Source organism: Chlorella variabilis, assembly GCF_000147415.1.
Source record: "Chlorella variabilis unplaced genomic scaffold CHLNCscaffold_10, whole genome shotgun sequence".
NCBI classification, from domain to species: Eukaryota; Viridiplantae; Chlorophyta; class Trebouxiophyceae; order Chlorellales; family Chlorellaceae; genus Chlorella; species Chlorella variabilis.
In genome coordinates this window covers 571,313-594,736 of record NW_005435078.1, presented here as the reverse complement: position 1 = coordinate 594,736, position 23,424 = coordinate 571,313, and the positions used below count along the sequence as shown (strand labels likewise).

The following is a 23,424-nucleotide window of genomic DNA, read 5'->3' as shown; positions in this document are numbered from 1 at the left end:
GGCGGCAGCAAGCCGTGGACCGAAACTCCGTGCCGCCGAGTCCCGTGGCTGTGGCCGTGGGCTTCTGGCAGGAAACTACGGCCGCAGCTCGGCAGCACGGGGGCGTCGCAGCGTGCCGCCGCCGCCGCGCTGCCCCCCGGGCACGGCGGCGGCGGCAGCAAGCTTGGGCCCAAACGCCGTGCCGCCGAGTCCCGTGGCTGCGACCGTAGACCGTGGGCCGGAAACTGCGGCCGCAGCTCGGCGGCACGTGGTTCTGGTCAAATCGCCAAGCGTGCAGCAGCGCCGAACCACGCTTCCCGGCCTCGGCGCATGCCTTCAGGGGCCCCCTATCGCTGGGCACACCCCTCCAACACCGAACATGCGCCCGGGGGGGAGGGCGGCCCGGGCGGCCCAGGCCAAAGTGGGCCGCCCTCGAGCAAGAGGCGGCCGGGCTGTGTGCTGAATGAATGAATGAATGAATGCGCAGGGTGTATCTCGTGCCCAGAGGCGTTTGCCCCTGGATTGGGCTGGGCTACATCGGCTGCGACGGCACATACGAGTGCCGTTCCTGGGTTGGCGGCGAGCATGCTCTAGTGCCGCAGGTGGGAGGGCCAGGGAGAGAATGGAGACCTCTCCCCTTCGCATGCCAACCGCTCCGACTGACTCCAATTTGCAAGACTCACTCACCTGTCGCTTTTCTCCAGGCGCATGTGCACGAGCTAGGGCACAACCTGTACATGGCGCATTCCGGCCGTGCTGGCTCCCAGTGAGCAGGCGGCACTGCTTGCGTCTGGGCGTTTGCACCGCCAAGCCTGCAAGCCCGCTCCTGAAGTTCACTTCCTCAGTAGATTCTCTGTTGGGTGTCGTGTGCAGATATGATGACAACACATGCGCTATGGGTTATTGCTGCGCGAACAGATGCTTGAACACGCCGCACGCCTGGCAGGTGAGGAGGGCAGCTGGCGTCAGCTGACGCCAGCTGTGCTCAGCCGCTGCGAGATTGCAGCAGATGTGTACAGCGGCAACAACAACTGGAGCGGTGCTGCGTCCCTGCGGCCCTGCCGCAGATGGGCTGGCTCCAGGTGCAGCAGTTAAATGGCAGCACCCTGGCTGCCGGCCAGACCGTGACAGTGACGCTGGCGAGCCAGGCCGCCACTAGCCACAGGTGCAACCAGCGTGCCTTCCACTGTTGGCTTGTGACAGATCTCAGCAGAGCAGCGCTGCTGAGGTGGTTTTCAGCACAGTAGCTGTCGCCCCTGGCTCCCCCTGCCTGCAGCGGCATGCGCATCAGCGCCACATGGGTGCGCGGTGTGCCTCCCATCTTTCTGGGGTGAGACCTGACGGCTGCTGGCTTCTTACAGAGGCACCTGCCTGCACCTGCCTGCACGCCGAGTGCAGCGCCTTCCCAGTCCCTCGCCCGTCCAGTCTCTCTGGCTGCCCGGACACCCCTGCAGGTACCGCACAGCAGAAGGCGGCGACGCCGACCTACCCAGTGAGGTGGCTGGCAAAGTGCACGTGTACACTTCCTGGAGCGCCAGCACCCGAGATGCCCAGCCATCAAACTGGGAGGCCGCCCTGGAAGGTGCGCTGCGCTAGCCGTGCGAACGCTGCCGCCGCTGCGTTGCAGACCCTGCACCATAATCGCACTGTGTATGCACCAGCCCAATCATCGCTTGCTCTTCAGCAGTCCCTCCCCCTACTTCTTCCATTGCAGGCGGCCAGTCCTGGAGCAGCAGCGCTGCGGGCCTGGTGGTTCGAGTCCGCAGCATCTCCAACGATACCGGCTCGGCAGCTGCAGCGGTGGTGTCTGTGTGCCGCCGTGCTGGCCCAGAAACTGTCGCCAGCTGCTTAGCTGGCAGCGACAACGACTGCAACGGGCTGGCGGGTTGGAATGATCCGGCATGCCGGAGATTGCAACAGTTGCAGCTGGCTCCCAGGGCGCCGTCCCTCAAGCGTGTGCGGCGGCAGCCTTTCCGCCAGAGGCGACCTTCGCGGCGTGTCGGCCTACGCCGGTCTGTATGAGGTGCGCGGCCAGCCATTCACATCGTATGAACATGCCAAATCAGGTACTTGTGCTGTACTACTAGTTATCAGATACATGATATCATGCATATGTGCGATCGGTCGCCAACACAACTGCTACCACTTCCACGTCATGATGCACTGCTACCTCACCTCCCATTCCTCCTTCCTCTCATCATAGCGGAATGCCATTCTGCCAGCACCACCAGGCTTTGTATGTCTCTCTTTGCTCTACTCGTACCGAGTGACCTGTCAACTTCGGGTAGCCCCTTTGCGCCCTGCACCCACCTTACGCACCACAGTCGCCATCAATCAGTTTTTGAAATCCTTCCCCACCTCTCCTTGTGACACCCCTGCTCACCTGAACCGCCAACGAAGGGTGTGACGGCCTTTGCAGCCGCCAGACCGATGCATTCAGTCTCTACAGGTTACACACATGCATGGCGCACTTGGTGGGATGCAGTAGTATGGCCGCATAGGGCGGGAGGCGCTCAACGGGGGTTTCTCAACATGGCTGAATGTTCGTCCAGTGGCGGGTGTGCCAGATGCTGCTGCTGAGATGTCCACATGCTGCCGGGACCGGGGCCTTGGGGTGCCCGGGCGACTTCAGCTGCTCAGACGCTGGAGCAGCCGGCCTTGCTGCTGCGCCTGTGGTGGCTGGCCTCTGCCGGGAACAGCACCTCGTTGTGCCTGCAGCGCCAGTGATGCCGGAGGCCAGGAGTCAAGGGGATGCTCAGCACACAGACTGGCAAATCATCAGCGAGAAGACACAACGCTTGCGGCAAAGCACGCTGGGCTGCCGCCGCTCCTGCCGCCTGACTGCCGCCTTGCTGCTCCGCTCTGGCTCGCCTGTTCTCCAGCTCCGTCGGAGGGTCATAGATGCTGCAGCCAGGAGCGGGGGCAGATGAGCGGCACGCCATCAATGGCAGCAGACTGGCAAGTATCAGCGCATTGGACGCATTGTCACAGCTGGCGCCTCTGGCAGCAGGGGAACTGCTGCCCATTGCCAGCTTGGGCAAGCACCTGAACACGGCCCACTCATCGCTGTAGTCCTTGTTGTCCTCCTGCACAGCACCCCAAACATCCCAGCAAGGGTCACGACACTGGGAGCATCAACAATAAATGTCAGGAGGCGCACACTGGCGGACCACCAGGGGTGCCCGCTCACCTCCAGGTAGTCCATCAGGGTCCTGGCATGCTCCTTGAACCTGCCGGCACCCAGGCAGGAAGAGGACCATCGTCCGCTAAAGCCCTCTGATCCACACGCGCAGTGCATATGCAGGCCAAATTTGCCCCCGGCTTACTTGCGGCGGGTCGGGAAGCCGTCAAAGCTGCGCACGTGAGCGGTCCACTCCGGGAACTGCAAAAGGCAGGTCCAGGGTGCAGGAAGGGGTCGACGCTTGGCGGCAGGCGAGGTATTTGCGCTGGCGCCAAAGAGAGGCTCGAACGATCGCCCGCAGCTGTAAGATGGCAACATACTGGCTGGATGCCTCCCCCTCACCTTGTCCACCTTGACATTCTTGCTGCTGGGCTTGGGCGCCTCCTCCTTGCCCTCCTGGAAGCTGCAGGTGCGGCAGTAGGCATAGCATGCCGTGCTTTGTTCTTGAATGCGCCGCAGCATTACCATGCCTTGCCGGCAGCGCTCGTGGCTGGCTCGCAGGTACACAGGACCAGCAGTGAAACAGAAAGGCAGGCTGGCGCCCGGCATCTCACTCACTTGTAGGGCAGGTACATCTTGACGGTCACCTCCACATCCTCCTTCCTCTGCACGCACCCAGCCAGGCAGCAGCAGCTCATCACGGGGCACAGCCGGCCAGCACTGACTCCCGCTGGGCTCGACCTCATGGCAGCGTTAAGACAGCAGCATAGCGGGCTAGCGCTGACCCAGCGCAGAAGTGTAGTGCAACTGCACCGAGACGGCAGCCCGCCCACCTTCCTGCCCAGCGCCTCCGCCACGTCGCCCTTCCTGTCGCGGCGGGAGATGTTGTGGGCCATCGGTGTGCCCATGGGGATGGTCTTGCCTGCAGGCAGGCAGGCAGGCAGGGGCGTTCATGCCAAGAAAGCACCAGCAGACCTGCCCTTAGGGGTGTGCCGAGGTGATGCGACGGCGGCATGTTGGCTGCAGGCGGGGCTGGCTGCCACTCACTTCCTTTGTTGGCACCGTTGAAGTATGCCAACAGCTCAGCATGTGCCTGCAGGGTGGCCATGCCGCCAGCCCCGGCCAGCGCCGCGTCAGACTGCCACGAGGCGAAACCCAGCAGTGCCGCGGCCACAGGCCTCCCCTGCCCCCTTGGCCTTGCAGGCCTGCCCTGCACCAGCAGGCTGCCCTGCTCACCATCAGCACAGACTCCTCCATGTCGTCGCCCTTGGCCTGCACCCAGGCCCACATCGCCTCCTCATACTTGCGCGTCTCATACCCATCCGCCTTCTCAACCTGCACAGGACAGCGCGGTAGGCGCGCGCGCTCGTCGGCAGCCCGCTGGCAGCGTGGCCGGCGGCAGTGGCCGGCGGCAGTGGCCGGCGGCAGTGGCAGCCAGCAGCGTGCAGTGGCGGACTGCAGCGTGCAGTGGCGGCAAAGAGTGTGCAGCAAAGGGGCAGGTGCAGCATGAAGACGCCGGCGGGCTGCGCAGGCGCGGCGTCGCGCAGCAGCTGTCTGGCGGGCAGCGCTGCCTTGGACTGCCTCGGACAGGCCGGCGGCCTGCCTCGGACAGGCCGCCGGTGCCTCTGACCTCTTCGTACTTGGGGCAATCCCAGTCCTTGCAGAACGCTGGCTGCTTCCATTGCGCCGCAACTCCCACCCCCAGGCACATAGCAAGCACCAGACACAGAGCCGGGCCCTTCATGGCGTCGCAGGCAGCGGCAGTGAAATGGTCAGCAGTGAAACGCGAGGACAACAGCAGAAACAAGGAGCCAGATCACTTTTCCATTATTGGCTTTCTTGTCCTCCACTTTCTTTGCAGGTTAGACATCCTTGGACAGCGAAGACTCTTCGGAACACACGGGAGCAAAATTGCAGGCGTCACTGTACAAGCCACGTTGTAAACGCAGGCAGAAAATTTTCAAAACCAGCCAAGGTAGGACTCTACACAAGCAGAGCACAGGAGGAGGGTAAATCATACTGACATGCTCTTGCTGCCAAACAGCGTGCCGCCGCCAAAGGCGCGTCGAGGCAGCGGCTGCACGGCAGCGGCCTGGCGGGCCTGGCGGGCTGCTGCTGCGACGGCATCCCTGCCTGCTGCCTGGGCCAGCAAGTCGACTGTGGCATCGATCCAGGGCCGCAGGGACGCCACACTGGTGATGGCGCCTGCAGATCCAGGGGCACAACAAGAGAGCTCACAGGGAGCAGTCAGCGCGGGGACGGCACGCGGCGGCGGCGCTGCAGGCAGGCGTGGGCCAAACGGCTGCGATGTGCCGCGCATGCATCCCCGAGTGCTGGCCAGCTGCTGAGGTTAGCCACTGCTGGGGCTCCCACCTGCTGCGGGGCCGCACGGCTCAGGGTTCCACGCCTCGATGCCTATCTGCACATCCTCGCCGGGCCTCTGCCCCTTGACAAAGTGCGCGGCGCCGCCATCACCAAAGCAGGGGCCAACTAGGGGCGCAACAGGCCCGTTGGCTGCACGACAGCAGGCAGGCAGGTGAGCGGTCCGCCCCGTGGGCACATGGGCACACCAGATGCTGGGCCGCTCCAGGGCCGCGCTGCTCTTGGGGCGCACACAGGATCAGCCCCACAAGGCAAGCTGCGCATGCATGCGAGTAGCTGGCAGCTGTGCTGTCGCCGCCCTCGCTCACCCGCATCCACATCACACAGCATGCTGTTGGAAAGGAAGTCGGGCCCTTGCTGGCCCACCTCCAGCTCGCTGCCGCCATCCCCGGCGCCCCTCTGCAGCCGCTGGCAGTCGGACAGCGGCAGCATGCGCAGCCGCGTCTGCATGCCCAGGCGGGGCGACGTAGTGCAGCAAGGGGTGAGTGCAGGCCAGGGCCAGAGGGACAGGAGCAGCAACAGGAGCAGCAAGATGTACACCAGAAGGGCCAGTGCCAGTGGCGCACCTGCTGCAATTCTTGGAGCTCTGAGCGAGGCGTCCAGTCCCACCCCAATGCCCACAGATCGTCCCCAACCCTCACCGGCAACTGTGGCTTAGCTGTGGCAGCCGTGTGGCAAGGGCAGCAGAACAGGCAGCAGCAGCATTCGCCGCCTGTGTGCCATGCCATGCCATGGTCACAGCTCTGCGCATTGTGCTGGGAGCCGGTGCATGCCCGCCACGCGTGCACGCCCCCTGCCGGTCTGGCCCCTCTGCGCCTGCCTGTGCGCTGCGCCCGCCTCACCCGTGTGCCTGGGCAGGGCGATGGGGCGGCGCGTGGAGGGCGCATCCAGCAGCATCAGGGCGATGTCGTTGTCGGGTGTGTCTTCCAGAAAGCCCCATGAAAAGTCGGGATGCACCACCACCCGGGTCACCTTGCGCTGGTCATAGTCGCCAGGCGCGTCGCCGCGGCGTCGGTAGCCCCCGATCCGCACCTGCGGCGGCAGATCCCAGTTGGGGTGGTGCAGCTGTCGAGGCCAAAGCCGTTCTGCGCCAGCCACAGCCCGGCGCAGCCTGGCATGCGGCGAGGCAGGCCGGGCATGAGGCGAAGAGGGTACTATGTTGCAGAGGCAAGCTGGGCTCACCAGCGGGAGCTTGATTTTGTCGTCTAGCGTGCTGCCGGTGTTGGGGTCCACCACACAGCTGGCGGCAGTCTGCAGGCAGGCGGGCGGGTGGGCAGGATTGGGCCGCAGCACGCTGGCACAGCGGCGCACTCCTGCCCCGCCACGCCCGCCATGGAACAAAGCAGGACAGACAGTACTAGACAGTACAGTCCAGCACAGCGGTGCTCACCATGATGACGGACGGAGCGATGAGGGTGCCTGCGGTGGCAGCAGGTGCGTAGCACGTGAGGCAGACTGTGTGTGGCCAGCAGGGGCTGTGCACAGCATGCAGCACACGCGAGCACAGCACGAATCAAGCAGGGGACCAGCTTCACTCACCGGCGCAGAAGTGCCACTCCCCCACGCCGTCATCTACCCTCAAGGAGGCCACCCACGGGTACCTGCGCGCAGGGCAGCGCAGCGGCGACGTGGGTGGCGTGCCCAGCACGAGCGACGGTGCCATTGGGTGCGCCGCTGGCGTGGCAACCGATATCTCAGCCCAACCCACCCCAACCAGCGTGCCTGTTTGGGGGCGCAATGTAGTCTCCGTTGCTGCTGATATGTGCCTCACCCTCGTGCAACGACCTGCAAGACGGGGGCGATAGCAGCAGAGTGGGTGGCGGCGGGCGGCGGCGGTGGCGTCCTCGCGTCGATCGCAGGGCGCCTCCCCTACGTGAAAAGCGGCAACCCACCTGGCTGTGCAACCCGAAACTAGCGCTAGCAGGAGCAGCCACACCGTCATAACTGCAGGTCGAGGGCAGCGTGCAAGGGCGGGAAAACCGGGGTGTCGGGGAGCCTGAGACCAAAATTGTGTGAAGCTGAGAGAGCCGTCATTGCCGCCGGGAGGGTGAGCGCAAAGAACGCGCAACAAGCGATCTTCCCGCCATTCTTTGAAACATGCCTGCCTGAAGCCGCCACGGCACGGGACTCGCTGCCCTGCAATCCCTGGTATCCAGTGGTTGGTGGGTCTCGCGCTGCTGCTGCCGATGCCGCGGCGAAATGGTTACCCAGTGAGGGGACTTGGTGGAGGGCTGCAACGATTGGCGGGAGCTGTCATTGGAAGTCACTGAAAGAGCATGGCCGCATGTGGGCGTCGGAAAGCGTGGCAGCCCAAATCCACGGCATCGGCACCTGTACCGCGGGGCGGCAAGGGTACTGCAGCGGAAGTAGAGGTGAAGCAGGCAGTGCATGCACAGTTGCAATGAATGGAGAGCTGTACTTTATTCTGAAGATCGAACATGTATCAAAGAGTGGTAGGTTGTTGAGACACGGCGGCAAGCTATGGACGGCAGTGCTCAAGCGCCGGGGCAGGACGAGGAGCCAGCCGGTGCGCCTCTGCACGCCTGCAGAGTGGCAGGGTCGAGCAGGATTGGGCCCCACACCCTGCAGAATGCGTGTCCTGTCCAAGCAGTCAAACAGGGGCATGGACTAATAGTCTGGGCGCTCACCTTGCATGCGACTGAAGCCACATCGCTCGAATACTTCCCTGATGGGCACAGCAGGCATATGGCTGCTCCTTTCTTGTTGTTGAACGATCCAGGGGGGCACGGCTGCACAGGGGCAGAGGGAGGCCATCAGCGCCAGCACAGGGACGCAAGGATTGGTTGCCCCTGGCCCGCCTTCTCCCGGCCTCACCTGGCAGGCGGCAGAGCTGTCAGTTGCCGCGTAAAACCCAGCCGGGCACTGCTTGCACTCCGTGCTGCCGACGAACTCAGCGTATCGTCCAGGCTTGCATGCTGTACAGATCGGCGAGCCGGCCTTGCTGGCATAGCCAGGCGCGCAGAAGCCGCACACTGTGGAGCCTGTGGCCGGCGCAAAGGTGCCAGCGGCGCACTTCTGCTCCAAAACAAGCCAACAGGAGACTCGCATGAGTGTGGGTAAAAGGTGAATCGCATCCATGTGTTTTGCTCCTGAGCACCACACCTGGCAGGGCGATTTGCCGCTGGCTGAGAACTCCCCCTTCTTGCAGAGCTGCAGAAGACAGAGGCACATGTACACACATCAATGCCTGGAGCCTTGTCCCACCGGCCCCAGTCCGATGAATCAGGGAGGCCTGTGCCCAGGCGCTGCCACCGCCGCTGCTGCCGCGTGCTCACCGTGGTTGTCTTGTTCTTGCACTCCATTGAGCCCACTGTGTCGGCGCTGGTCCCCTCCGGGCATGGCTGCACACAGTGCGGCACCGATATGATGCAAGGGTACAGCACTTGATGATGTGCAAGTGCATTTGGGGGCTCACCTGGCAGGCGATCTGTCCAACCAAGTTTGAGTAGGTGTTTACTGGGCACAGCTGCAGGAAGCGTGCAGGGTGCGGGTGACAGCGGGCCCCACAGCTGGCAGTCAGCGACGCAGAGCAAAGGCTGACCGCGCTGGCACGTGGGGAGGCACCAGCACAGCGACACCTGGCGCATCTGCCCAAGCCCTACCTGGCACGCTGCTGACCCCACTAAATCAGAGGCGGTCCCAGGGGCGCATGGCTGACAGAAGGAAGACCCGGTTTTGGCGGAGTATTTGCCAAGTGGGCATGCCTGCATGCAAGGGCAGGCAAGCTCATTGTGACACGCAACAGCAGGTGCGGCAAGACACCTGTAGCCACCCACCAAGCCAGGCAATCCCTCGTTCAGATGCCGGCCGCCAGCCCACACTGTGGCACCCACCTCGCAGCTCGTGGCACCAGCGGCGGCAGAGAAGTAGCCCAGCGGGCATGCCTTGCACTCGGCTTGGCCCATCATTTCGTTATAGCGCCCCGCAGCACATGGGGTGCAGGCGACCGAGCCGGCCTTGCTGGCATACCCAGGTGGGCAGGCGTAGCACTGTGTTGACCCGGCGCTGGCAGCAAACAAGCCTGGGGGGCACTTCTGCACCAGCATGGGGGGGCAACGTCTCACAGTTAGCCAGCAGACCAAGCCGCTTGATTCAGCTGCAAACAGCATCAGGCAGCTGCCACCCGGGATGAGCCAGCACCTGGCTGGGCGTCTTGCCAGTCGCTGAGAACTCGCCCGCCTTGCACGGCGTCTGCAGGGGGCAGAGTGGGCGCGCAGCTCAAGACGCAGGCAGGTAAAGGCGCAGCAGAACAGGCGGGCATGCCGGCTGGCATGTGCCATTCACGCGTGCAGCGCCTGTCGAGCGCTCACCACCACAACCGCCTTGCACTCCTTGGAGCCAAGCACAGCGGCGCGGGTGCCCTCCGGGCATGGCTGCAGGCAACAGCAGGGCAAGCAGCACAGCGCGTGTGCTGAGCCTGCGCCAGTGAACGGCACTGGAGCTGGGAGCACCGCCGGTGCCACAGTGTGTGCATGTGGGCGCCTTTACCTGGCGGGCAATTTGGCCAACCATGTTGGCGTAGAAGTTGACTGGGCAAGGCTGCAGGGAAGCGGCCGGCATGCCGACGGCAGGGAGCATCACGGCTCCCCAGTGGCAACCAAACACCGCGTGACGTGCAGGCAGGCGGGCATAGCAGGCGAGAGTGGGGTGCTGCCTGCACCGGCAGCAGGCGGGTCACCTTGCAGGAGAGTGAGCCTGTTTCATTGGCATAGCGCCCGGGGTTGCATGGCTGGCACGCGGAAGACCCGGTTTTGTCGGTGTACATGCCGGGTGCGCATGCCTGCAAGGCGCAACAGGGCAGCAATAACTGGGAAGGGCCGCAGCATGGGCAGACAGCCAGCCAACAAGGCATGCCATCCATCACCATTCACACCTGGCAGCTCACTGCCCGGCAGAGGTAGAGAAGAATCCAGGCAGGCACTTCTGCATGGGGGAACGGGAGGGGAGGCGGGATGAGCGAAGCTGGGTGGCAAGAGCCAGAGCCAGCTTGTCCAGGCGGCAGGAGATTCCAGGAGCATCACCTGGCAGGGAGCGAAGCCGGTGGTTGACGATTCCCCTGCCTTGCAGGGCGCCGTGACTGCAACCCCGTGCAGTCCTTAATGGCCGTCTGCCAGCGCCACTCCTGTGCAGCATCGGATGGTGGTGGCGGCACAGGTGCAGCACAGAGTTGGCACAGGCCCCCAATACTGGATTGTCCTGATTTGGTTGGTTTCAGAAGCTGTGCGTCCCATTCACACGCCCTGCAACCCACAACACATCGCCTCGTTGCCACAGGCCAGCTGCGCAGCGGCGGCCAGCAGTGTGCCTGTGACCGCCGCCGCCAAAATGACCGCTCAACAGTGAGTCGCTGGCGGAGCCTGCTGCTTTCTGCTGCCGACCCACTCACCCGCCAGCAGTAGCAGCAGCCCGCGGAGGAGAGCGCCGCGTTTGCCGGCCGGTCGGGTGTGACCGGAAGATCTCCTGAGCATTGCTGGGGCATCCAATTGCGAATTAAACAGTGCCGGGGCTGCAGGGATACAGCGGTGGGGTGATGTTTGGCCCGGCTGGGCAAGCAGCCACACAGAGCCGATGCTACAAAGGCGATGGCGGCGGGTTTCGCTGGGGTGGGGGCCAAAGAAACAGTTTCGACGCCGTGAGATGCGATAATGGCAGTATGAGCAGCGCATGCATGCCCGTAGAAAGAGAGGGGGATGATGTGGCAAGCCGCCACTGGCGTACGGGCGCCAGCTGGGTTTGTCGGTTCTGAGACAGCCCCCGACAGACATGCAGCAAGTCATCTGAGGCTTACTTTCCGTATCTCTGCACATTTGACGTGTCACAGGAAGCGGGATGCCGCACTTTGGTGAATGCCACAGTGTGGGTGCGGCGCTGCTATTCAACCCCCAAGGCGCTCCCAAAAGGAAGGGGAAGAAAAGGGAATTCATGTGGATGAAAGGTGAAAAAGCAGTGTTAAGCAGCCATAACCTATTCTGAACAATTTGAATGTGCGCAACACATTCATCTAATGCTACACCGTGCTCCAACTGACAGCAGAGTGCAGAGGCTGGGCGCAGCTCGTGCGCTGCCCTTCCTCTGCCCGCTTCAGCCCTCCGACGGCAGCACAAAGCCGCCGACCAGGTCGTCGCTGCCGGCCGCTGCCACGCTCATCTCCGGGAACGTGTCTCCCAGCACGCCGCCCAGCGGCCACCTGGGCTTGGAGGTGAGGAACACCCAGATGTCGAACCAGTGGTAAAAGTCCTTCTCCCGCTTGCTCCACACCCGGTTGATGCGGATGCTCATGCTCAGCTGCACGATGGTGATGGACTGGCTCCACCGCGCCTGCGGGGTGGAAGCAGGGGGAGGTAAGGCGCAAGTTCGAGGCATGTGTCGAGCCAAGGGCAGGCAGGGAAGAGCACACCCAGACAAGAGCAAGCGGGAGCCAGGCCAGGCACGGTGTTGAGGTGAGGGAGGGCTGGGGCTGCCACCATCTGGCGTGGTTAAGCACAGTCTGATACCGGCATTGCATACTCACCAGCCTCTCCCGGTACCGGACCTTGCCGCCAAGAATCTTCACCGTCTGCCCCGGCAGCAGCGTGGCCCCGTTCACCGTCACTGCGCCCAGGAGCAGAGCGCCGCGGGTGTTCAGCAGCAGAGGGGCCCAACCCTGGCAGCCACCAGGTGCGGCACCAACCACACAGCACCACCCAAGGTGCTCTCTGGCAGATATATCTGCCAGCAAGCCAGTTCGGCCAGCTGGCGGCTCCAGCTCCGGGCGCCGCCTCACCATAGGTCTTGTGATTCCAGATGCCCACCACAACCTCGCCACCCCACTTGAACCGGATGTGGCGCATGATGGTGAAGTTGGGCTGCAGCGCAGGCGGGGCGCAGCCTTGTGGGCGCCGCTCCGCGTAGCCACCCAGCGTGGCAACACCCCCCTCCTGCCGGCGAGCAGTGAGCAATGCCGTCTGCCTTGCCAGCTGCCTTCCAGGGAGCACGGTCCTGGCAGCTGCCTGCATGCTTATGCGAGCACAAGCAGCATCCGATCCGCGCCAGCTCAGCTCACCAGGTAAGGGTGCTTGGCCAGGGAGGCTACGAGGCTCATGGGACCCGTGCAGTTCAGGATCTACACAGCAGAACAGTCAACTCAGGCAAGAGGCGGCAGCGCTGAGTTGACTGCGAGCGTCGCAGCTGGCCTCCGGGACCAAAAGCCTGCCAGCGCATGCAGCCGCAAGCAGCCGGGCGGAGGTGGCACCTCGGCCAGCCGAGGCGCGGGCTGGTGCCCAAGGCCTCCAGGCCAGGCGGGGCGCTCACCACGAGCTGACGGCCGGCGGGGGTGGTGGTCTGGAAGCGGGAGCCGTCAAAGCCGAGCACGTTGGGGTCACCCCACACTGCGGGTCGGCGGATGCATGCGCGGGGCAAGTGGTTGGCCGCGGCAAGGGGCGGGGCGCAAAGCGACGGGCAGCAGGCAGCGCCAGCAGGCTTGGGACGGACAGGTAGGTGGGTGTGTGGCATACACATCAAGACCAGTGGCGGTACGCACCGCGTCCTTTCCACTCATTGCTGGTGAGCCCCTGCACCGTCTGGTCGATCCAGGGGCGAAGCGCCGCCACATCCGTTACCACATCTGCAGCAGCCGGCGGGGTCGAAAAGGGCTGGGTGGAGGGTTGAGGGGCGGCATGCTGGGGGGCGTGCAGCAGCACCACTGCTCATCCATGCCGCCGCAGACACCACTGCCACATATATGCATGTGGTCCAGTACAGCCATGCCACCGAAGCTCTCCCCCAGCAGCAGCAGCGGCGGCGGCTCACACGACCCCCGGCCACAGCGGCTAGGCCCGTAGCTGTCGATGGCGTACTGCACAAAGCCCTGCCCCTTGGGGCCGGGCCGGAAGTAGGGCGCGCCGCCGTCGCCCCAGCAGGCGCCGCCGTAGGGGCGGGGCCAGGTCTCTGCAGGCGCGGCGCAGGCGCAGGCAGGCGGTAGGCATGTCGCCGCTCTCGGAGCAGCCCTCCAACCGGTGCACCCTGGAGCAGCCCACAGCGCAGAGGGCGGCGCTGCCCAGCCTCCCCTCCCCTCGGCTTCCGCTTTCAAGTGGCGTCGGGGCCGGCGACCAGGCAGCCAGGGGCCTGCTCACCGGCGTCCGCGGCGCACAGCATGTTGTTTTTGAAGAAGTTGGAGAGGATGTTGTAGATAATGGGCGGGCTGGAAGACTTGTTGGTCATGCGGTCCCTGCCCCACAGCCGCTGGCACGTGCGCAGCGGCAGCAGGCTCATGCGGATCTGCAGGCAGCGGGCGGGGTAGGCAGGTGGCGTCGTGAGAGGTGTGGGTGTGGCGGGGGTGGATGGGTGTCGCGCGCGGGTAGATGCAGCGCCTGGGATGGTGCTACGTCCGGGCAGCAGTGCTGTGCTCGGCGCAACCACAGCAGGCGCCACTGTACAGAGGCGATGCCAGCCGCAGCGGCAGCAGCAGCTGCCTCCGCACCTCCTGCAGCATCTCCGCCTCTGAGGGGATGTCTGGGGAGGTCCAGCCCCACCCCACCGCCAGCAGGCTGCTCATTGCGGGCAGCGGCATCTTGGGCTTGGCTGCACGAAAGAACCGGCAGCGGGGAGCGCAGCAGGCGGGCAGGAGGTGGTCGACAAGCGGCATGTCGGCGCCAGAACCTCCCGTCAGCGTGCTGGAGCGCCGCCGGGCGCAGACTCTGGCCCAGCTTCCGGCCGGGGCCTGCTGCGGCGCCTCCCCGCCAGCACACGCCGCCACCGCCGCGCACCCGTGTACTTGGGCAGGCCGATGGGCGGCTTGGTGGAGGGCTTGTCCAGCAGCAGCAGGGCGATGTCGTTGTTGGAGTTGTCGTTCACATAGCCCGTCACAAAGCCCGGGTTGACCACCGTCTGCACAACTTTGCGCAGCTGGTAGCCCCGCGCCCGGTCGCTCAGGCGGTAGTAGCCGCCGATGCGCACCTGCGGGGCGGCGGCGCAGGGGAGAGGGCAAGCTCGGCAGGCCAGGCCAGGCAGGCAGGGAGCCGGCGGCATGCTCCAGGCGTAGGAGTCGGCGGCATGCTGGGGGGAAGCTGTCGGGCATCCTCAGTCGCCGCAGCACATTCTGGGACGCCCTGCTGCCGCCATGGCGCCTGAATCCGCCCCGCCTGGCTGCATCGTCAGGCCTGCTGCATTGCCGAGACGCAGGCTGTTGGCCGGCCAGCCAGCCAGGCCGGGACACCTGGGCAGCCACGCCGCAGACCTCACCAGAACCATGCCCGCCAGCCAGGCACCAGCTCACCAGCGGGTAAAAATACTCCTTTGGCAGATCCTTGCCGGTTTCGGGGTCCCTCACGCAGCTGGCCGACGTCTGCAGCAGAGGGCCCCATGGGCCGCCGGCCGTCAGCACAGAGTGCTCAAGGACTTCCCCACTTGGCCCCATGCCCCAGCAAGCAAGGAAGGGCCACATGCCCGGCGCGACCAGAAAGGGAGGCCCTGGCCCTCCTCGGCTCACCATCACGATTGACTCGTGAATGAGCGCGCCTGCACAGCAGCGGTGGGGGCAGCGCGGCAGGCGCTGGCACGGTTGGGCGGCGGGGGCAGCATGCACGCCGCGTGGCGGGCCGTGGCAGCGCACGCAGCTCACGTACCCAGCAGATCCTTCCAACAGACAGCTTGCAGAGCCCGGACAAAACTACAATTGGGCCCAAACACGGCAGTGGCAGGCCGCCGGCAAGGGCAAGGCAGCAGTGGCGGTCATTGGCTGCAGCGAACGCGCCACCCACCCATGCAAAAGTGCCAGTCTCCCTGGCCATCGTCGGCGCGCAGGGATACCACCCAGGTGTATCTGCAGGCGGGACGGAGCGCATGGCAGCCGCATGGCATGGGAAGGCGTGGCGTCACCTTCCCTTGGCGGCGGCCCTCCGATGCCGGCGTGGGAGAGGATGCCAGCTGCTGCTGCCTGTCCGGTGCACCTCCCTGACCGCCCAGCTTGCCTATTTTTGGGAGCATTGAAGCCATTCACGATGCTCGCCTGCACGTCGCTATCTGCGAGCACAGCCCTGCAGGCACGGGCAAGCAGAAGACGAGCGGCCCACTGTGGCGGCAGGGCGTGGGATACGGGCTGGCTGCGGCCGGCGCTGTAGCGCGACCACAAGGCCAGGCAGCGGTAAGCGGTTAGGCAGCGCATGCCCCAGGGATCAGCAGCCAGCGCTCGCGCAGCTGCGTTGCCAGAGCACGTTGAGATGGCAGCGACGCCGAAGGCGGCGGCAGCGGGCGGCGGCACCCGCCCGCTCCTGATACCGGCGCCCGCCGCCGTGTTTTCAGCCCCTCAGGTTCACCTAGTATGGCAGATGGCCAGCGTTGTCAGTAGCAGCAGGCCCAAGCGCTGCCGGCCCCGCATGTCTCTCCCCTGCAACACAGCAGTCACGAGTGACCAGACTCGGACACGTATCGCAGGGCCCCGACACCGCAGAGCAACAAGAGGGCTGCCTTCACCTCCTCCACTGACGCAGAGGGGTGCTAGTGGCGATGGGAGAAACGAGATGGGGCCAAATCTTGCCTTTGCAGCGGATGCCGCTTTGCAGAAGTTGTCAAAATCGCCGTGAACAGAGGTTCAGCATCGAAAACAAGCAAAGGATCCTCGCACTGTTGTCCCAGCTCGGGCCGGAGCGCTATTGTGTGACTTGTGTCTCGTGGTGGCTTCACTGGCGATGCGTTGTCCAAAAGTACGCGGGAAATCATGGGCAAGCGCCTCCTGCGCCCCGGACGTGCCATGCATGAGGTGACTCCCTCCAAAAACTTGCTGCTCCCGCGTGACCCATCAATGCAATGCAACAGACGCTGGTTGAATGCGCAGCAGGCAGCCATTCCCCGGTAGCCGAATGGTGGAGTAGAGTTTGGGCGGCTGGCGGCGGCCCCGCAGGCGCCTGCCCCTGGGCCCATATACAAGAAAAGCTAGCCAGCCCCTGCGCTCGTGTTGTTACATGTCAAGTGCTGTGGTCAGGTAAGGCTTGCGTGCATGCAGCCCCGCTTCTGCTAGAATGATGAAAGTGCCGCCGCCGCCGCCACCTCACATGCCGCCCTCGCGCTGCCGCGGCGCCGCCCGGATGATGTCGTCCACCCGCAGAATCATCTCCGCCGCCTCGGTGGCGCTCAGCAGCGCGGCATGCTTCACCTTGAAGGCCTCGAAGATGCCCAGCTGCAGGGATGGCAGCGTGTGTCAAAGGGAAGTGAAGAGCGGTGTGCAGGAGGCGTGGCGGAAAGAGCGTGTGCGTCTTGCGTGCATGGGCCGGTGGGCAGCTGGCGTGCAGGAAGGCACGAAGCAGTCGGCTGGCTGACCTTTTGCCGGCGACAAGCACCTGCCCTGAGGCGCTCCTGCCTACCTGCTGCATGTCGCCCACGCCGTCCGTCGTCACATCCACGCCCGCGGACGTGGCCTCGGGGTCTGCCGCATGCGCCGCCCGCATCTGGGACACAATCTCCGCAGAGTCCAGGCCTGCACCAGGAAGAAAGCATGGTGGGACGGCAGGGGCGAGTGAGGGCATCGCAGGTTGAAGGGGAGTGCAACCCGCTAGGGCAGGAGCCCGCTGCAAGGCAGGAGCAAGCTGCGCGGCTCTACGCTCAGCAAACGACAGACGGTCAAGGCAGAAGCAGAACAGCCAGCCCCAGCCACCCACCAGCATTGTCGCAGATGATGGTGGGTATCTGCCGCAGGGCGCGGGCAAAGGCCGCGGTGGCTAGGCTCTTCTTGCCAGGGGTGCGGGCTGCCAGGTCATCAATGACGCGTGCCATCTGCAGGCACAGCGTGCATGGCGGGGCGGGAGGTGGGTGCCACGTCAGCATTCCACGACCACGACGGCCGCAGCGCTGCAGGCTCATGCTGCCGCCAGCAGCCATGTGTCTACCACTGCCGCTGCCGCGCCGCTGTCAACAACCAGCCCGGAGCCCCCACCCCGCCTGCCCAGCCCACCGCACCTGCATCTCTGCCCAGCCTCCGCCGTAGATGACGCGGCTGTCCCGCACCGTCTGACTCAGCACGCACAGCGCGTCGTGCAGCGACCGCTCTGCCTCATCCAGCACGTGGTGGCCTGCAGTGTGTGTGTGTGTGTGTGTGTGTGAGGCTTTCGCCCTTCCCTTCCCACTCCCTGACCCCCCACTGCACCCTCTCTCTCCCCCTCCGCACGCCAGCTGCCGGCTGCCTGGCTGCCCTCCACCCTCCCCTCCACAGCCACCCCCGAGGCACCCAGCCGCACCCACTCCCCACTCACTTGCGCCGCGCAGCACGATGGTGCAGGCCTCGTTGAGAGCACACCCGGAGAAGTGGATCATTCGGTCCTCCCCAATCATCATCTCCTCAACCACGGCGCACGTGCCCAGCTTGACGTTGGAGGGGTCGTCGAAAGTGGAGGTGATCTCGCCGCCTGCGGGGCGGCACGGGAGGGGCAGGCGCGGGGGCGGGGCAGGCACGCGCTGCTGGGACGGTGGCGGGGCGTGCAGCCGGGAACATGCGGGGTGGCTTCCCTCTGGCTGCTGCTTTAACCACCAGCACAATCCCCGGCCAGCCCTCCGCCAAAACAAAGCACCCCGCACGGCCGGCACCCCACACCCCACCAGCGCACCCGTGACCAGCGCCAGGCGCTCGATGCCGTCAAAGTCGGCGTGCTCGATGGCCATGACCCCCGCATCCGCAAACAGCTGCTCGGGGAAGTTGTAGATGAGCTGGCGGTTGACAAAGACGTTGATGCCGTGGCCCACGATCGCCTCGCACTTGGCCCGCATCTTGTCCTTCTCCGCCGCCTCGATGTCGGCCACCTGGGGGAGGGAGGCGGTGTGTGTGTGTGTGTGTTGGGCCTCGTGGTAGCTGGGTGGTGTGTGAAATTATGCGGCACTGCGGCAGCAGGCAGAACATGCATGCACAACAGCAGCGCGGCAGCTGCCCCTGCCTCCCCACAGCAAGCGCCGCTGCGGCCGCCTGCGCAGCCGCGCCGCACCTTTGTCATGCTGTCCACCCGCACCCGCGCCCCGTAGATCTTGATCTTGTCGGTGTCCATGGCTGCGGCAGGCAGTACACAGGCAGTACAGGGAGGGCAGGCAGGCAGGCTGATGGGGGCAGCGGGCGGGACGTGGCGGCGCAGCCAGCGGTCACCGCAAGCAGCAGCCGGGGCGCTACACACACCAGCACTTCCACCCACCTGTGCTGGCTACCACCACCACACACCACCACCACACACACACACACACACACACACACACACACACACACACACACACACACACACACATGTGTTGGCCACCAGAATCTTGGCGCCCTCGATGCGCTTGGGCTGCCCCACGCCGATGCGCTTGTCCAGGATGAAGCCCTCGTCCAGGAAGGAGTCCTGCGTAGGCAGGGGGCGGTACAGGCGGGCAGGACAGGCAGGCGGTTGATGAATGTGCCGGCCGACACATCCCGCAAACGGCTCCCACCATGCAGCTGCACAAGCTGCCGACGGCCACCCCACAACCACAACCAGCGCAGCGACCACCACACACAACAACCTTGATGGTCCCCCCCGGCTTCTTGATGATCTGTATCGCATCCAGGTTGGTGCTGCCCTTGAGCCGCAGCACCGCATCCACCGCCAGCTCAGCAAAGTGTCTCTTCTCTGCGGCGGGCGGAAGAGGCAGCAGCAGGCCGACCCAGCAGCGGCGCAGGTCAGCGATGCGGAGCGGCGCTGCTCCATGCTGCGGCTGCGGGGATCCTGCCGTCGCAGCTCATGCCATGCGGCGACCATGGAAGCGGCGGGTGGCCGGCAGGCTGCGGCCGCAGGCGCACCCTGGGTCAGGATCTTGCTGCTGATGGTGGTCTTGGCAATGTTGATGAGGTCCCGGCGGAATGCCTCCGCATCGTCCTTGTTGTCGCGGGCTATCGCCACCAGCCGCTGCCGCGCCGCCTCGGCCGCCTCGCGAAAGCCTGCGCCCGACGACGGCGAGGGAGGGCCAGGGCGCAGCGCGCGGCATGTGGAGGCGCTGGCCTGGCGCCGGCGGCGCCCCAATCGCACACGGCATTTGGCAGGCAGAGCACCCAGAGGGCAAGGCTCTGCATGCCAAACAACTGCCGAGCGGGAGCGCACGCTGGCCAGCCGGTGTGGCCGCAGCGATCCCCAGTCACCCACCCGCAATGATGACCATGGGGTGGATCTTCTGGTTCACCAGCAGCTCCGCCTCGCGCAGCAGCTCCCCAGCCAGCACCACCACCGACGTCGTGCCGTCGCCCACCTGCCGCGCCCCAAGCAAGGCAGGGCGGAAGCAGCCTCAGCACGCGGCATGCCGACCCGCCACAAACAGAGCCGTGCCTGTTGCCATCTCCCCAGCAGCGCCCAGCCGTCCAGCCCATGGTTGCGGAGCCTGCACGGGGCCCCATCACCCTCCCCCCGCTTCCCGGCAAAGCGGCGTCCCGATCACAGGGCGCGGCATCCCCACCTCGTCGTCCTGGGTCTTGGAGATGTCCACCAGCACCTTTGCCGCTGGGTTGTCCACATAGACCGACTTGAGGATGGTGGCGCCGTCGTTGGTCACCGTCACCTCCCGCCCCCGGCTCAGGCTCTGCAGGATCTTGTCCTGCGGGCGGCAGGCAGGGGATGGCGGGGTGAGGTGGCGGCGTGGGGGAGCGAAGAGGGCAGCGGCACGGTGGCTACGAGCCAGCCGCCGAGCGTGCCTTGTGCTGGCAGGCGGCAGCGGCGGCGGGTGGCGGCGGCACGGCGCTTCTGGCCTGCCTGCCCCATTGCAGCCGCTGCTGCGCCACCCCCTGCCACGCACCATGCCCTTGGGCCCCAGCGTGCTCTTCACCAGGTCGGCGATGGCCATGGCGCCCACGAAGCTGGCCTGCAGGCAATTGGGGGGATGGGGCGGGGCTGGGAGCCACTGCACGCACCCCTGCGGCAGACGATCGCTGCAATCAGGCCGGGAACTCACCAGCCGCGCATTCTCGCCCTTCTCCTCGGTGGCTCCCTGGTGCAGCACCGATTGTGTAAAGTTGCTGGGTATCTGCAGGGAGCAGGGCCAATCAGGGGAGGGCAACAGGGCGTTGCTGTGCTGCTCGGCTGATCGATAGCCGCCTTTGACCGGGCGCGGGCAGTGCAGGGCGCGGGACTCACCGCCATGGCGTCTGGATACGATGGGGAAACCAATTCGGCGTGCCTGTCCCTCTCTGTGCAGTTTTGGCCTGCCAACTCAGCCTCCGAATTTCCATTTCGGCTCCCCCACGCTGCATGAGGCGCTTGCAGCGCATGCAGGTGTGAAGTTGCAGCTTGTGGAGGCTAGTGGGACGCCCGGCAGCAGATAAGGCGCAGCACCATGCAAGCCATCTGTGCTCGCATGAACGCGATGAGCCTCAGGGTGAGACATCTGTGTGCTCACAGGAGTCGTTTGCGGGCAGCAGGCATGGAACAGAGGCGCTGCCGCCTGCCCAGTGCAGTGGTTCTCCCGCACCAGCCGTGAGAGGGGCCTCCAACCACGCACATTGTGGCCTCCAATGGCCGGGCCGCACTTGAAAGCGTGCGTAGCCCGTCGCCGCCGGTTCCCGGCCTCACCGCGAGCCCACCTTCTGCTTGCAGGCTCCCAAGCCCTTTGTGGCCGCGAAGGGCCTGACCTCCAAGGCCAACGGCATCGCAGCAGCCCCCAGGCCCGTCCTCGCGCAGCAGAAGCAGCAGCAGCAGCAGCCCGCCGCCCTGGCGCTCCAGGTGGTGTGCGCCGACGGGCCACGCGGCATGAAGCTGAAGACCCGCAAGGTGTGCGCTGGCAGCAGCAGCAGCAGCAGGTCTAGAGGAAGTGTGGCGACACAGCAGCGGGCTGCCCCAGCTGGCGGAGCAGGCAGCTCCACCAAGCACCCTCCGGCCCCGCCCTTCCGTGCCCCTGCCACCTGCGGGCATTCCTCCTGCCAGGCATTCTCACCTGCCCTGCTGCCCCCCCCCCCGCGCCTTGTTTTGTTTTTGCCGCAGGCTGCGGCCAAGCGGTACAAGGTGACCGGCAGCGGCAAGGTGGTCGTGCGCCGCGCCGGCAAGCAGCACCTGAACGAGAAGCAGAGCGCCAAGACAAAGCGCAACCTCGGGTGAGTCGCTGGGGCTGGCTGCACGGTGGCAGGGATGCACTGGGCGATCTTGCTGCGCCGCGCCATGCCATGCAGCAGTTGGTCGGCGGCATGGAGTGCTCTGTGCGGTGCTGTGTTGCCGCCGCCCACCTGCCCTTGGTTTGTGCCCCACTCCTGCTTGCAGCAAGATGGTGTCTGCCAGTGAGTCCCACAAGAACCTGATCCGCAAGTGCCTGCCCTATGCCGGCATCGTCTGAGCTTTGCGGCTCACAGCCAGCACGGCGGGAGCGGATGGCTGGCCAGCTGACGTGCAGCGACGGGGGGTGGCCGACAGCGATTAGCTGCCGCCCTGTGCCCTGTTGCTGCGTAAACCTATCTCTACCCGTCACTCTGTAACCACCGTGCGATTTTTCCACATGCGTTCAAGCTCCCCGCACAATGCAGCCAGGCGGCCACCTTGGCGGCAGAGCGGGAGCAGAGCGTGCCGCCCTTGCTGTCATTTCTGTTGCTAACGGCTCGATCAGCACATAACTGTCGTTCCGCCCGTTAGCGTCATTGCATAGGGAATGCTGGGGAAGTGAGCCTGAGCGGGGATGCGGCGTTGGGCAGGTAGGCCCAAACGATGTCTCTAGCGTCCCTTGCCAGGTCTGCAACTGATACCTTTCAATCTGCTCATCGCCTGGCCGCAGTGCTGCTTGCTGCCCTGCTGCTGGCGACCCTGCTGTTGTCGGCCCGGAGCAGTGAAGCTCCGAAGCAGGCCGGCGGCTCAACCGATCAAGGCACGCACCAGGAGCACGAGGCGGAGCCGGCAGACGTGCAAGAGCAGCACCAGCACGAGGCGGCGGCGGCCAGCGAGCAGCCGCAGGCACCGGCGGCAGCACTGCAAGGCCCCCAGGACGACAGCGTCCGCTGCCGGCTATCAGGCATCTGCGAGGGCCAGCACGTGGCCTGCAGTGGCGGGGCCGATGGCGCCAATGGCAACGAGGGGGTGGGTCCTCCCGACCCGCTGGCCTGCCTCACCTCTGCCGCCGACCGTGCCGCTGCGGTGCAGCAGGCCGCCAGGCATGCCTGGGACGGCTACAGGTGCGCTGCCGTCGTAGGCGGGGGCAGGCAAGCAGGGCACCCCTGCTTCCAAAGCGACGCCTCGCGGCGGCAGCAGCGGCACCCACTCGCAGAGGCGTCCTGCTCAGCGCTGCGTGCACGCTTGTGCTGTGCCTGCCTCCACGTCCGCCGCCGCCTTGCCTGCCGCCGCAGGGCGTGCGCGTGGGGCGAGGATGAGCTGCAGCCGCTGAGCTGCACGGGGGTGCACTGGCTCAACCTCTCCCTCACCATGGTCGACTCCCTGGACACGCTGCACCTGCTGGGCATGCGGCAGGAGTTTGAGGAGGCGGCAGGGTGAGGGAGGGAGCGAGTACTGCATGCCATGGCGGTGCTGCATGCCACGGCGGCAGGGCGCCAGCAGTCGGGGCGCTGATGTGCCAGCAGGTGCCCATGTGCCCCCCTTAGCTCTTTAAGCTTTGCGGGGCCGTTAATGTTCTTGTGCGACGAGCGTGAGGCCGGGGTTGGCGCTGCACCCTGGGCGTGCTGCCTGCTCGGTGTCGACTGCGTCTGGGCCTGCAGCGTCACGCCCGCCGCCTGGCCCCGCCTGCAGGTGGGTGGTTGACCAGCTGGACGTGGGGGCCCCTGCCGCGGTCAACCTGTTTGAGACCACCATCCGCATTCTGGGCGGCCTGCTGTCGGCGCAGGCGCTCAGCGCCGCCTCCCACCCGGCTCTTTCCCGCCGCCTGGCTGAGAAGGCGGCTGAGCTGGGCGCTCGCCTGCTGCCCGCCTTCAGCTCGCCCTCAGGTGGGCCGGGGTGGGGGCTGAGGCGGGGAGGAACCAAGCTCCAGGGGGCTCATTT

At 65.7% G+C, this 23,424-nt stretch overlaps 6 protein-coding genes across 6 annotated transcripts in view; 3 read left to right on the top strand and 3 right to left on the bottom strand.

Moving 5' to 3' along the window:
- Positions 1-2,182, top strand: part of CHLNCDRAFT_57838 (hypothetical protein) — a gene marked incomplete at both ends in the record, with an annotated part of 4,558 nt that extends 2,376 nt beyond the window's left edge. The window contains 8 exons of the mRNA XM_005847696.1: positions 72-400; positions 487-581; positions 684-745; positions 853-925; positions 1,047-1,144; positions 1,434-1,561; positions 1,694-1,864; positions 1,962-2,182. Of these exons, the coding sequence (XP_005847758.1) occupies positions 72-400; positions 487-581; positions 684-745; positions 853-925; positions 1,047-1,144; positions 1,434-1,561; positions 1,694-1,864; positions 1,962-2,182 (1,177 nt within the window). The remainder of the gene's footprint in view (positions 1-71; positions 401-486; positions 582-683; positions 746-852; positions 926-1,046; positions 1,145-1,433; positions 1,562-1,693; positions 1,865-1,961) is intronic.
- Positions 2,183-2,615: 433 nt separating this feature from the next.
- On the bottom strand, positions 2,616-4,844 carry CHLNCDRAFT_133859 (hypothetical protein; the record flags this gene model as incomplete). Its single annotated transcript, XM_005847527.1, has 10 exons — positions 2,616-2,691; positions 3,025-3,065; positions 3,170-3,209; positions 3,306-3,361; positions 3,503-3,563; positions 3,719-3,765; positions 3,934-4,022; positions 4,148-4,238; positions 4,337-4,435; positions 4,731-4,844. 10 exons carry the CDS (start codon positions 4,842-4,844, stop codon positions 2,616-2,618), a joined length of 714 nt encoding a protein of 237 aa, XP_005847589.1.
- A 270-nt stretch (positions 4,845-5,114) lies between these two features.
- CHLNCDRAFT_133858 (hypothetical protein) lies at positions 5,115-10,063 on the bottom strand (the record flags this gene model as incomplete). Its single annotated transcript, XM_005847526.1, has 15 exons — positions 5,115-5,305; positions 5,474-5,614; positions 5,791-5,926; positions 6,049-6,140; positions 6,325-6,514; positions 6,665-6,733; positions 6,873-6,901; positions 7,022-7,083; positions 8,475-8,518; positions 8,606-8,653; positions 8,779-8,844; positions 9,337-9,537; positions 9,644-9,694; positions 9,814-9,876; positions 10,013-10,063. The coding sequence occupies 15 exons, from the start codon at positions 10,061-10,063 to the stop codon at positions 5,115-5,117; spliced, it is 1,434 nt and encodes a 477-aa protein (XP_005847588.1).
- A 1,521-nt stretch (positions 10,064-11,584) lies between these two features.
- Positions 11,585-20,598, bottom strand: CHLNCDRAFT_133857 (hypothetical protein; the record flags this gene model as incomplete). Its single annotated transcript, XM_005847525.1, has 29 exons — positions 11,585-11,821; positions 12,015-12,094; positions 12,267-12,348; positions 12,546-12,605; positions 12,794-12,870; positions 13,023-13,106; positions 13,292-13,429; positions 13,615-13,759; positions 13,962-14,062; positions 14,248-14,437; positions 14,757-14,825; positions 14,970-14,998; positions 15,241-15,302; positions 15,439-15,516; positions 16,531-16,655; positions 16,840-16,952; positions 17,134-17,248; positions 17,432-17,544; positions 17,725-17,877; positions 18,076-18,268; positions 18,448-18,509; positions 18,738-18,834; positions 18,995-19,101; positions 19,272-19,409; positions 19,612-19,714; positions 19,919-20,056; positions 20,255-20,320; positions 20,411-20,482; positions 20,593-20,598. 29 exons carry the CDS (start codon positions 20,596-20,598, stop codon positions 11,585-11,587), a joined length of 3,033 nt encoding a protein of 1,010 aa, XP_005847587.1.
- Positions 20,599-20,791: 193 nt separating this feature from the next.
- On the top strand, positions 20,792-21,781 carry CHLNCDRAFT_133856 (hypothetical protein; the record flags this gene model as incomplete). The annotated part of the gene is made up of 4 exons (XM_005847695.1): positions 20,792-20,833; positions 21,052-21,225; positions 21,436-21,545; positions 21,709-21,781. 4 exons carry the CDS (start codon positions 20,792-20,794, stop codon positions 21,779-21,781), a joined length of 399 nt encoding a protein of 132 aa, XP_005847757.1.
- A 336-nt stretch (positions 21,782-22,117) lies between these two features.
- CHLNCDRAFT_133855 (hypothetical protein) overlaps positions 22,118-23,424 on the top strand; it is a gene marked incomplete at both ends in the record, with an annotated part of 4,388 nt that continues 3,081 nt past the window's right edge. Inside the window, 4 exons of the mRNA XM_005847694.1 lie at positions 22,118-22,133; positions 22,214-22,607; positions 22,779-22,919; positions 23,176-23,379. Of these exons, the coding sequence (XP_005847756.1) occupies positions 22,118-22,133; positions 22,214-22,607; positions 22,779-22,919; positions 23,176-23,379 (755 nt within the window). The remainder of the gene's footprint in view (positions 22,134-22,213; positions 22,608-22,778; positions 22,920-23,175; positions 23,380-23,424) is intronic.